We start from the raw sequence: 12,058 nt of genomic DNA, 5'->3' as shown, positions 1-12,058 counted from the left end.
CTTTCTTTCTTTCTTTCTTTCTTTCTTTCTTTCTTTCTTTCTTTCTTTCTTTGTCAACGTATTTATTTGGGAAGAGAGAGAGAGAGAGAGAGCAGTGGAGGGGCAGAGAAAGAGGGAGAGAGAGAGGATCCCAAGCAGGCTCCACACGTTCAGTACAGGGACTGATGTAGGGCTCTAGCTCACAAACCACGAGATGGTGACCTGAGCTGAGATCAAGATCCAGATGCTTAACTGACTAAGCCACCCAGGTGCCCCAAGGAGGTTCTACTTCTAAGTCAGCTTTTGATTCACTCACTGGTGCCTTGGTGACCTTTGACCTCTGTCTCTCTTCATGTAGTTGCCTTGTTGTTAATAGGGGGTTTTAACAGGTAGGTGTCTTGTACCCTCAGATCTAGTCTACACAAAGCTGGAGTAAGAGGAGCCCAAGCATGTTGTATTGTGCTGTTGGAAAGGAGAGGGCAGAGGGACTTAGACTATCCTGCACTTCTCAGCCCCTATCTCAGTTAACCCAGATCCCTGCCAGGACTGAGAGGGAGAAAAAAAGAGTGAGAAAGAGCCATCGGGTGTCCTCCCTGTCCTAAGGAGTCAAGCAAGACTGAGGATAGAAGTATGTCTAGTTGGCAGCCTTTGCCTTTAAATGTTGAAGCAACGTGTTAGCAAACAACATTTTCACAGAACCTTGGTGGCCACGATACCCCTCAGTATTGCTTACATTTCACTGCATGTAAGAACCACATGTGGGGCTGGTTAAACCTGAAGATCCCTGTAGAAATTCTAATGCTATAGGTTTAGGGTGAGCGAGGCCCACGTATCTGTGCTTCCCATTAGTTCCTGGAGGGTCTGTAGCTCTTACTCCAGACATTTCATTCACGGTTCTGAGCATGGATTTACAGAATTCAATCGGTAGAGCTTCAGCCTTAGCATTTGGTAAGGGCCTTTGAGAAGTAGCTACAGTTTGACATTTTTTATCAGAGGAAATCAAATTCAGCTTTGCTTAAGTTTCCCCCTGGTTCTCTTTTCTCACTCTACCATCAACCTTCCTTGTAAGGAAATCAGCCAGAATTCTACTAGCTCTCTAATGCAAGCTAAATATATTAAATCAATCTGTCTACTGTTCACGAGGTTGACCTGAATTAACCTGCAGGGTTTCCTTTTTAATCCTGCTTTATCCATGAATACTCCATTCATCACCAGTGGCACATTCAGGCCCAGGAGCTTAAGAAGAATCTAGTTATTTATGTGAACAGCTGTTCTCTGGCAGTAGGACTTGACCGTGGGTCCTAAAGCTCTTAGGAGGAAGTAAACCTACTCATGCCACCCTGTGGAACACGGTCACCTAGCACAGGCCCTGGCAAAAAGAGAAGCCCAAAGGCGGCCTGCAGATTTGATAGTGGGTGAGGGGGGTGAGATCGCAAGCATAGAACCCAGCAAGCACTTACTGCCACCTGACATTGTAGGTAGTAATTTGTGTGTTTGCCCATTGTTTGTTTTCCCCAGTCATAGGGAGCCCATTCCCTTTTCAGATGAGGACACTGAGTCCCAGGAAGGTAATTCTCCTGAGGCCACATAGCTGGTCAGGGCATTTCCAGGCCTAGAACCCAGATCTTTTGATATCCAGTCTGTTGTTAGAATGTCAAAATGTCCTCCCCACCCTCTACCCCTGTATTATCCCACCCTTCAAGTATGCCTCATGCTTGCAACCTGTCCAGTTTAGATCTCTCAATGATCCTGGCAATCCAACCTTTCCACCTCTCACACATAAGAGTTTTCAGCAGACAGTAGGAGTTCCAGTAAACCTACAGTGATATTAGTATAACCACTAGGTGAGAATGAAGGTGGGGTGGGGGAGGGAGTGGGGAAGAGAGCCCCCCAGCCAGCGGTGAGGCAAATCCTTCCTCCCAGGGGCAATGGGTAGTGCTTTCTCCACCATCCTGTCCCCAGATGACAACAGGAGCGGTGCCCTTCACCTCCGCCCTGGCCCACGGAGTCCCAGCTCACAGGCTGTCTTCTCCATCTGTGTCACAGCCTTCAAGGCGGCAGCCCTAATCCAGAGATGGTACCGACGCTACACGGCGCGCCTGGAGATGAGGCGGCACTGCACCTGGCGCATCTTCCAGTCTATAGAGTACGCGGGACAGCAAGACCAAGTCAAGGTGCGGCGGGATGTGGGCCCCAGTCACTCGAGCTCTGCCTTCCAGCACATGGGCAGCAAGGGCCAGGTGCCCAGAGGGTGCAGCTGACCCGGACCCCTCCTGGTTCTCTTTGCGCCCATCTCTAAAGCCAAGTCTTCGACTCTTCTGCAGCTCCATGATTTCTTCAGCTACCTTGTGGATCACTTCACCCCCAGCAGCAACCATGAGAGTGAGTATGAGCTGCCATACAGGAGGGCCTCAGGGTTGTAGATATCAGACTGAGCGGGGGAGACACAGGGGGCATAGATCCCGTGACGGCCAGGGAATGAGTGAGGAGGCTGACAGATAAATGGCAGCTTCTGGGTTCTCCCAGAATCACACCTGGAGACAAGAATTTGAGTGCAAGGAGTTTGTTTGTTAAATACGGGAAAACAGTCGGGCGGTGGGGAGGGACTGGGGAAGGAATTCAGGGAAGGGAAGGCAGCTTATAAAGAGGCAGAGGCAGGGGTGGGGGCTACTAAGCCAGCAACAAAAGGTGCCTGGGAAATAGTGCAGAACACTTGCCTTGGAATGATCCCACCTGAAGGCAGAGAGAACTAGAGTCTTCCTGTGTCAACTCCTGAGACTCATTAGTTGAAGGCTGCTGGGAGGGATGGATAGGAAGCGTCGTTAATTCCACAGCATTTCTGGCCTGCCAAGCAGGGCCCTCTGTGGACCCAGGAAGAAAGCTCCCAGGCCAGAGATGCAGAGGCTGATGGTTGGCCCTTGCCTGAAGGACCTTGAAAGGTCTGATGGCTTCTGGCACACTGACTGACAGCACCAGAAATGCCTGTGAGCTTTTTTGTTTCACCAAGGTTTTTCCCTTTCCTTCTGCTTACAAGCCTCAGCTGCTAAATTTCTGTTCTAAGTCTGACAAATCTCAGCCTTTTAACATTTTTTTAACATTTATTTATTTTTTGTGAGACAGAGGGAGAGAGCATGAGCAGGGGAGGGGCGGAGAGAGAGGGAGACGCAGAATCTGAAGCAGGCTCCAGGCTCTGAGCTGTCAGCACAGAGCCTGACGCGGGGCTCGGACTCACGGACTGTGAGATCATGACCTGAGCCGAAGTCAGTCGCTTAACAGACTGAGCCACCCAGGCGCCCCAAATCTCAGTCTTTTAAAATAAAAGTAAAATTGGGGCACCTGGGTGGCTCAGTCAGTTAAGCATCTGACTCTTGATCTCAGCTCAGGTCTTGATCTCACAATTTATGAGTTCAAGCCCTGAATCAGGCTCTGTGCTGACAGGGTGAAGCCTGCTTAGAATTCTCTCTTTCTCTCTCTCTCTCTCTCAAAAAAGTATGGTCCAGAGAAAGACTGTTTTGTATTGCCCATGGACTGCACATCTGAACATACGCTGTCCTACCCTTTCTGTCCTAACCAGGGGACTTCCTGGACCGCATGTTCACCGAGGACAGATTCCCCCAGGACTCTGAGATGGAGAAATTCAGTGACTATGAATCTATAGAAGTCCCTGACAATTACACGGGACCACGCCTCTCCTTCCCACTCCTTCCTGATCACGCAACTGCCCTGGTGGAAGCTTTCAGACTGAAACAGGTAAGCTCACCCTGGGAAACCTGGGTCACGACCCAACTTTGTGGAATATGGAGAGGGAGACCAGACCCAACACAGAAGGAATAGCCCTGGATTTAGGGTGTTAGTGTCATTGATCCACTAGAGAGATTCCATGCCCCCTTTGCTTAGCCAGGACCTTGTAGTCAATAAGCCAGTTTTTATGCACTGAAAACTTCTCCTCCTCATCATGTAATATTTCTTTGTTGATTCATCTCACTGATAATTACTGAGCACTGCTATGTACAGACACTGTTCTGGGCACTGGGGATATAGCAATGAGCAAGACAGACACCAATTCCTGCTCTCACAGGGCTAACATTCTAGAGGAGAGACAGACAGTAGATAAATAAATAACAACAAATAAGCAGATTCTGCAGTATATTAGAAGGAGATAAGAGCTATGTAAGAGAATAAACTAAGTTCTGGGTAGGAGAGATGGCAATTTATGGAGTAGTCTTAGAAAGCACCATGGATAAGGTGATTTCTGAGCAAAGGTTGAAGATGGTGAAGAAACGCACCATGTGGATGCCTCCAGAAAAATGTTTCAGGCAGAGGGAACAAATGGAAAGGCCGGGAGGCAGGACCTTGCCTGGATGGCTCAGGGACCTCAGGAAGGCCATTGTGGCTGGTGAGGAGGAGGTTGGGGAAGAGTGTTAGGGGATGGAGGCAGAGAGGAGGGTGGGTGGACTTTTAATCTTCTCAAAGAGATGGGGAGACATTGGGCATAGAAATGATATAATCTGGCTTGCTTTTTAAAATAATCATTCTGTTTTCTGAATGGAACATAGGGAGCAAGGGCTGAAGCAGGATGATCAGTTAAGGTCCTACAACAGTCCAGGCAAAACATGAGAGTGGCTCCAAACCCTGGTGGTAGAGGCAGAGGCGGTAAGAAGTGGTCACATTCTGGTTCTCTGCCAGACTCCAGCTCTTCGTCTCTTTCATAAGAAGATAATTCACCACAGGAGACATTGGGGTAGTTTCCTCCAGGATGTCAGGATCACTTAGTACCATTGACATGCGTGCACTTCTTCACACCTCTCTGAGACAAGCATGCATTTCTCCCAAGCGGAAGGCAAGGAAGGAAAGAGGAAATTAGTTCAATATTGGGAGATGTTGAAAAGCAGAAACAAGGGCAGAAGATGGGTGAAAAAGAAAGGATCCATGCATAGGGTCACAGGGGCACTTTACCAGGGTCTTGGGGTCTTGGGTGATTGGGATCATTAGACAGTAAAGGCGAGGCCCATTTTGCTGCATGAATATCAGTGTTGTTTTGTTCCCTCTCCCCTCTTCCTCCTAGTAGCAGCTCCATGCTCGCTATGTCTTGAATCTTTTGCATGAAACCAGGAAACACCTGATACAACTGCCAAACATCAACCGGGTCTCCACCTGTTACAGCGAGGAGATCACAGTGTGCGGTGAGTCAGTCAGAAATGGCTTCCCACGCTAGACACAAACAAGAAAACGCTTGTGATGGGGAAGAGGAAGGGCGGGGCTGGCGGGAGATGTGATTCTCGCTGAGAGCTTGCTTATTTGCTCCATGCTTACTGGAGTAGAGGCAGTGCAGTGAAGGATTATGGGGCAAGAGGGCCCAGACTCTGCTTTATTTCCCCAAACAATTCAGATTTGACTCCAAACTCATGCTTTCACTCAGAACACAATCCCTGCAAATAGCCAGATCCTCCCTTGTCAGAAGACAGTTTATTTCTTGTGCCTTGAGCAGCAGGCCCTAATGCCTAGCAAATTATTCCTTCCGTCCACATGTATTCTTCTTCCAGAGAGAAATACTGTCCATGATGATTCTTTCCATATCCTTATGTTTTCGGTAAAGTTTAAACACCTGTTATAGGGGCACCTGGGTGGCTCAGTCAGTTAAGCGTCTGACTCTTGATTGATGACGTGAGATCAGCTCACGTCATGATCTCATGGTTTGTGAATTCGAGCCTTGCATCAGGCTTTGTGCTGACAGCGCGGAGCCTGCTTGGGATTGTCTCTCTCTCTCTCTCTCTCTCTCTCTCTCTCTCTCTCTCTCTTTCTCTCTCTGTCTCTCTCCCTCTCTCTCTCTGCCCCTCCCCTGCTCTCTCTCTCTTTCAAAATAAATTAATTAAATTTAATTTTAAAAAAATAGACATCTGTTACAGACTGAGGTCCCACATCTTCACTTAGGGGGTGCAGACTGTCGCACAGCCAGGATTGTAAACTGGCACCTCGAGGGCCACGTGCAACCTGCAGCTAGGTCTTGTTTGCCCTGAAATATTCTTAAATTTTTATTTATTTTATTTTTTAATTATTTTTGAAAGTTTATTTACTTATTTTGAGAGAGAGAGAGAGAGAGAGAGAGAGAGAGAGTTCCAAGCAGGCTCCAAGCCATCAGCCCAGACCCCGTCATGGGGCTCAATCTCACAAACCATGAGATCACGACCTGAGCCAAAATTAAGAGTCAGATGCTTAACCAACTGAGCCACCAAGGTGCCCCTTAAATTTTTAAAATTATTATTATTTTTTAATTAAAATCTTTTTTTAAAAAATTCAAGTCAGTTAACATACAGTGTAGTCTTGGCTTCAGGAGTAGAACCCAGTGATTTATCTCTTACCTATGGCACCCAGTGGTCATCCCAAAAAGTGCCCTCCTTAATGCCCATCACCCATTCAGCCCATCGCCCCACCCCCCTCCCGCAACCCTCAGTTTGTTCTTTGTATTTAAGAGTCTCTTATGATTTGCCTCCCTCCCTGTTTTTATCATATTTTTGCTTCCGTTCTCCTATGTTCATCTGTTGTGTTTCTCAAATTACACATACGATTTAAATCATATGCTATCTTTCTCTGACTGACTTATTTTGCTTAGCATTATACACTCTAGTTCTATCCACATTGTTGCAAATGGCAAGATTTCATTCTTTTTCATCACCAGGTAGTATTCCATTGTATGCGTGTGTGTGCATGTGTGTGTGTGTGTGTGTGTGTTTGTGTGTGTGTATACCACCTCTTCTTTATCCGTTCATCAATAGATATTTGGGCTCTTTCCATAATTTGGCTATTGTTGATAGTGCTGTTATAAACATTGGGGTGCATGTGCCCCTTCAAAACAGTATTTTTGTATTCTTTGGCTAGATGCCTAGTAGTGCAATTGCTGGCTCGTAGGGTAGTTCTATTTTTAATTTTTTGAGGAACTTCCATACTGTTTTCCAGAGTGGTTGCACCAGTTTGCATTCCCACCAGCAGTGCAAAAGAGGGTTCCTCTTTTTCCGCATCCTCACCAACATCTGTTGTTTTCTTGAGTTGTTAATTCTAGCCATTCTGACAGAAAAAAATTTAAAAAATTTTTTTAAATGTTTTTTTATTTTTGAGAGACAGAGAGAGAGAGAGAGAGCGCACATGTGTGCGCAAGCAGGGGAGGGATAGAGACAGAGGGAGACACAGAATCTGAAGCAGGCTCTAGGCTCTGAGCTGTTAGCACAGAGCCTGATGTGGGGCTCGAACCCATGAACCATGAGATCATGACCTGAGCTGAAGTTGGATGCTTAAACAACTGAGCCACCCAGGAGCCCCAAAAAAATATTTTTTTAATAAATTTCCAACATTTGAAAATTGGAGAATTCATATTAAAATTGACATTTCCAACACCTCTTGAAAAATCTCCTAACACTGGCCCATAAATAGTGGCTTCCTACTTCAGATGGGACAAAATCTCTCCAGTTCTCACCTGAGTTTGCATCCCTGCACTGTTCTGTCCTATTTTTGCTTCATTTACTGTTTATTTATGATAATCATGTAGAGAAAAGATACTGTGTTTTCTTCTTTCAATATTAGCTATCCCTGCAACAAGGGAAGTTAATATTTATCCCTGTCTTACATATGGAAAAAAGTAACCATAACTTTGTCAGATTTTTCTGGGTATTTTCCTTTTTATAGTAAAAATGAGACACAGTGGTAAGGACCAGTAAAAACTGATATTCTTTTTCTGTCTTTGTTAGGAGATTTACATGGCCAGTTGGATGACTTAATATTTATATTTCATAAGGTATGAATGTTTAAGATCCTGTCTTGCTCTGAGGCTTATTTTGGAAGTATCTATTAACAAAATGCTTAAGTATTGCTTGGATTTTTTAAATATTACTTTATCTTTTTATTTTTAAAACATTTTCTTTTATGTTTATTTATTTTTGAGAGAGAGAGAGACAGAGTGTGAGTAGAGGAGAAGCAGAGAGAGAGGGAGATGCAGAATCTGAAGTAGGCTCCAGGCTCTGAGCTGTTAGCACAGAGCCCGATGTGGGGCTCAAACCCACGAACCGTGAGATCATGACCTGAGCCGAAGTCGGATGCTTAACCAACTGAGCGACCCAGGCGCTCAAAAATATTACTTTAAGTCATTAAAAAATAATACATAGTAGCAAATATATAATATAAAAGTCAGTACTATATTATATTTTAGTATATTTTTGTAAACTGTTTTAAAAGTCTGAGGTTAACAAAGAGAAAGAATCCTTACTTAGTGATTGATTTTTTTTCCAAATAAAGAAAATTATTGATTATCAAAGCAACTGAAAGCTATTTTCCTATCCATTTTTAGTTATAAAATGTAGAACGTGTAACAGCATACCTGAATGTCCTATTAATGTAATATTACTTTACATATATACTGTGCTTCCCAAAGCATTTTCCCACTTATTGTATCCTTTAATCCTGAGGAAACTGACAGCTATTGTTATTATTACTAAAGATATTGTGGCCAGAATTTAAAACTGGCTTTTGGATCACAAGCTTGGTGTCCTTTGCACATACCATATGGCAAAACTCTGGCTTTGTATAAAGCACTTATTTTGATGAGCATGCTAGAAAGAAAATATAAGACCAATAAAAAAATACTTCCATCTTTTATTGACAATTCACATTTGGAGAAGAGCCAGAAAGCACAGAATTGGTGTTCGATCTGACGTAACTGTCAAATGCCCATTGGCTTGACCTGATTTCCTATTCCCTTCCTTTGTTGCCACTTCTTGGACTTGTCTTCTTTTTGGGAAGAATGGCCTCCCGTCACCAGAGAGGGCCTACGTCTTCAATGGTGACTTCGTTGATCGAGGCAAGGATTCAGTAGAGATCCTGATGGTTCTTTTTGCCTTCATGTTGGTTTACCCAAAAGAGTTCCATCTTAATCGAGGAAACCATGAGGACCATTTGGTGAACTTACGGTAACAAACTCAAACACACTTGGGTATTTGATGTTTACTTGTGATTGAAAAGTTACTTTGTTAGAACTTCTTATTTGTTAGGTACCTTTTCAAGTAGTTTTCCAATTTTTTAAAGGAATACACAATATGTAACATTAAAATATTTCTTACAAACCTACATATTATCCTACTTTTAATAAAACCATTAAACGTTTTTCCACATATCCGTACTCTTTATCATATGAACAATAAAACTCACTGTAGAAAAACTAAGAAATACAGATAAACAAAAGGAAGAACGTTAAAATATCCCCTAATTTCTTGACCCAGAGTTAATGCTATAATTGTAAACATTTAGCAATTATTCCTCAGTCTCTTTTCTATATATTTGAGTATATGTATATAGTATATGAATTCTTATAAAAATTCAATTATACCATAAGTGTTGTCATTAAATTTAATATCTAGTTTTGCTTCTAAATCTAGATACGGCTTTACCAAGGAAGTGATGCATAAATATAAGGTATGCTGCCTTTAAAAGCAAGTTTTTCTTAGTTCAGATAAGTTAAGTGTATCACTTGAAAATTATTATCTTCTTAATATCATTTTTCAGACACATGGCAAGAAAATACTAAAAATACTGAAAGATGTTTTCTGTTGGCTTCCTCTGGCCACTCTGGTTGATGAGAAGGTCCTGATTCTTCATGGCGGAGTGTCAGACATGACCGACCTGGAGCTCTTGGCTAAACTAGACAGGCACAAGGTACTGGCCAAGTAATGAAATAGTGCATATTTCACCATAATTTAACCCAGTTCATAATAATAACAACCCAGTTCATAATAATTTAACCCAGTCACTGCCTACATAAAGTCAATGTCATTTTGCATGCTGACTCCAGGTGACTTAATAAGGGCTGTTAAGGAAGCCATGAGGGGCCCCTCAGTGGCTCAGTTGGTTAAGTGTCTGACTTCAGCTCTGGTCATGATCTCAAGGTTCGTAGGTTTGAGCTCTGTGCTGACAGCTCAGAGCCTGAAGCCAACTTCAAATTCTGTTCTCCCTCTCTCTCTGCCCCTCTCCCACTTGCGCTCTGTCTCTCTCTCTCTTTCTCTCTAAAAAATCAATAAACATTAAAAGATTAAACAAACAAGGAATATACATCTGGGCTCAAGGAGCAAGTGTGCTATGATCCATTAGTGATGTTTCTATGGACATGATAGTGGGGAGCGGCAGCTAGAGCCATCTATTTGCTATCCCTGACCTAGACAGTTCTAATAAACACCCCCATTCAGTGTACCTGAAGAGCCTCTACCTCTAAAATAACTCAGTTAAACTCAACAAATGTTTTAAGTGCATGCTTCATTCAGGGAGGATGCTATTGGCAGACAGAAAAACGATGATCAATTTCGAATTAAACTCAACAACTATGGTTAAAGTGCTTACTATGTGCAAAGGAAGTGGTAGGGGTGATACGAAGATAACCAGAGGTGGTGCCTGCCCTAAAGAAATTTACAATAACCAGCAGGAGGAGGGAGTGAGAGACAGAATGCATTATACTCCCATATTAATATGTCTCTATTTTCTGTTTCACTTTGGAAGTAAAAATTTAGAAAACAAGAATTCTATTTTCTTTTAATCATAGATTTTTAACAATTGAATGGTGTCTTATGGCTTCTGAACTCCCAGCTGCCCTTTCCAAAACACAGGAATCCCTACTACGACATCTTTGACAACATTTGCCTGAGCAATTACTACACAAGCTAGTGTGCTCTGGGCAACTCTAATTAATATACAAGTCTTTGTGATATGAGACATAAATGAAAGAGCATGGCTTTGGAATCAGACAGACTGGATTTGAATCTGGGAACATGCAGCACTTGGCTGATATGGCAGCTGTGTTTTACTAGGTTATCCAAGAACCAAGCCTCCTTATGTCTTGTTATTCTGCGGTCCTTAGCGTGTCTTTCCTGAGCCCTCATCTTATAGGCCAAGATGGCCTGCCACCACATCTGTATTCCAAGCAATAGGATAGAGGGAGGAAGAGGGGAAGAATATCCCTGCCCTTTAAAGACACAGGAAAGAAGTTGTATACATCTCTTCTGCTCTCATCCCATTGTTCAGAAAGTAGTTACATGACTACTCCTTGCTGGAAGGGAGGCTGGAAATGCAGCCTTCTGGCTGGCTGGCCACATGCCTAGCACAAAAGCTAGGGTTTCCATTCCTATGACAAAGAAGGGGAAAAGAGATGGGGGAGAATGGTAGTCTCTGACACACAGATACTGAAGTATGAAACTGTGTTCTTTTTTCCTTGAGTAGGTATGGTGAGTGGTTGGATAGGCTAGAAATGGATAAAAATTCTTTTCCTGCTACTTATAGTTATAATTCCTTGAAAAAGTTATTTAACCTACTGTAACCTCAGTTTCTGAATCTATACAATAGGAGAGTGAATGATTGTATCATAGATGTTGTGAGGATTAAATGAAAATATATGTGCATGTGCCTTACAAAATTTATACTCAATAAGTGGAAATAGTATTAACTACATTTGGCTGAAGTGACAGAAAACTTCAAACAACAATGCCTTGTGATTATTTCTTCCTTCTGTAAATAAACACTGGAAGCAAGCAGTCCAGGGCTGGTAGTAATACCACAAAGTCACTAGAGGCCCAGTGTTCTGCTCTCTTGTTGCTCTACCATGCTACATCATGGCCCAACGTGGCTACTTGAGCTCCAGCCATCACAACCATATTCTAGCAGCATAACTTAGAAAGTAGAAGAAAGGCATGTTTCTTCCCTCTAAGGACACTCAGTTGTATACAGAATTTTTGTTCATATTTCTGTTCAGAATTTTGTCATATGTTAACATCTAGCTGAAAGGCAGGTTGGCAAGTGTAGTCCTCATTCTAGGTGGTATCTGTAAGAATCTGGGTTTCTATTGCTAAGGAAGAAGAGTAGACAGATGGTAGGGTAGCCACACACTACCTTAGTCTGCCCCTGTTGCTCCCCACATTTTCATGCACACCCCGCTCATCCCCTCCCCAATGGAGTCTACACTCAGGTCTCATCCAATGATTGCATCCAGTTCAAAGCCCAAGGTTTCTGGATTCAAGTCCTATTTGTCAAGGTCTGCCTATGGCCCTTTGGGGTC

General features: G+C 43.3%; 1 protein-coding gene across 1 annotated transcript in view; it reads left to right on the top strand.

Annotated features, from left to right (window-relative positions):
* Positions 1–12,058, top strand: part of PPEF2 (protein phosphatase with EF-hand domain 2) — a 60,077-nt gene that overhangs the window by 33,279 nt on the left and 14,740 nt on the right. The window contains exons 4-11 of the mRNA XM_049630652.1: positions 2,026–2,153; positions 2,304–2,361; positions 3,554–3,729; positions 5,048–5,162; positions 7,719–7,765; positions 8,767–8,933; positions 9,399–9,435; positions 9,526–9,675. Coding sequence (XP_049486609.1) covers positions 2,026–2,153; positions 2,304–2,361; positions 3,554–3,729; positions 5,048–5,162; positions 7,719–7,765; positions 8,767–8,933; positions 9,399–9,435; positions 9,526–9,675 — 878 coding nt within the window. The remainder of the gene's footprint in view (positions 1–2,025; positions 2,154–2,303; positions 2,362–3,553; positions 3,730–5,047; positions 5,163–7,718; positions 7,766–8,766; positions 8,934–9,398; positions 9,436–9,525; positions 9,676–12,058) is intronic.

Source organism: Panthera uncia, chromosome B1 (assembly GCF_023721935.1).
Source record: "Panthera uncia isolate 11264 chromosome B1, Puncia_PCG_1.0, whole genome shotgun sequence".
NCBI classification, from domain to species: domain Eukaryota; kingdom Metazoa; phylum Chordata; class Mammalia; order Carnivora; family Felidae; genus Panthera; species Panthera uncia.
This window is presented reverse-complemented; position numbering and strand designations above follow the sequence as displayed.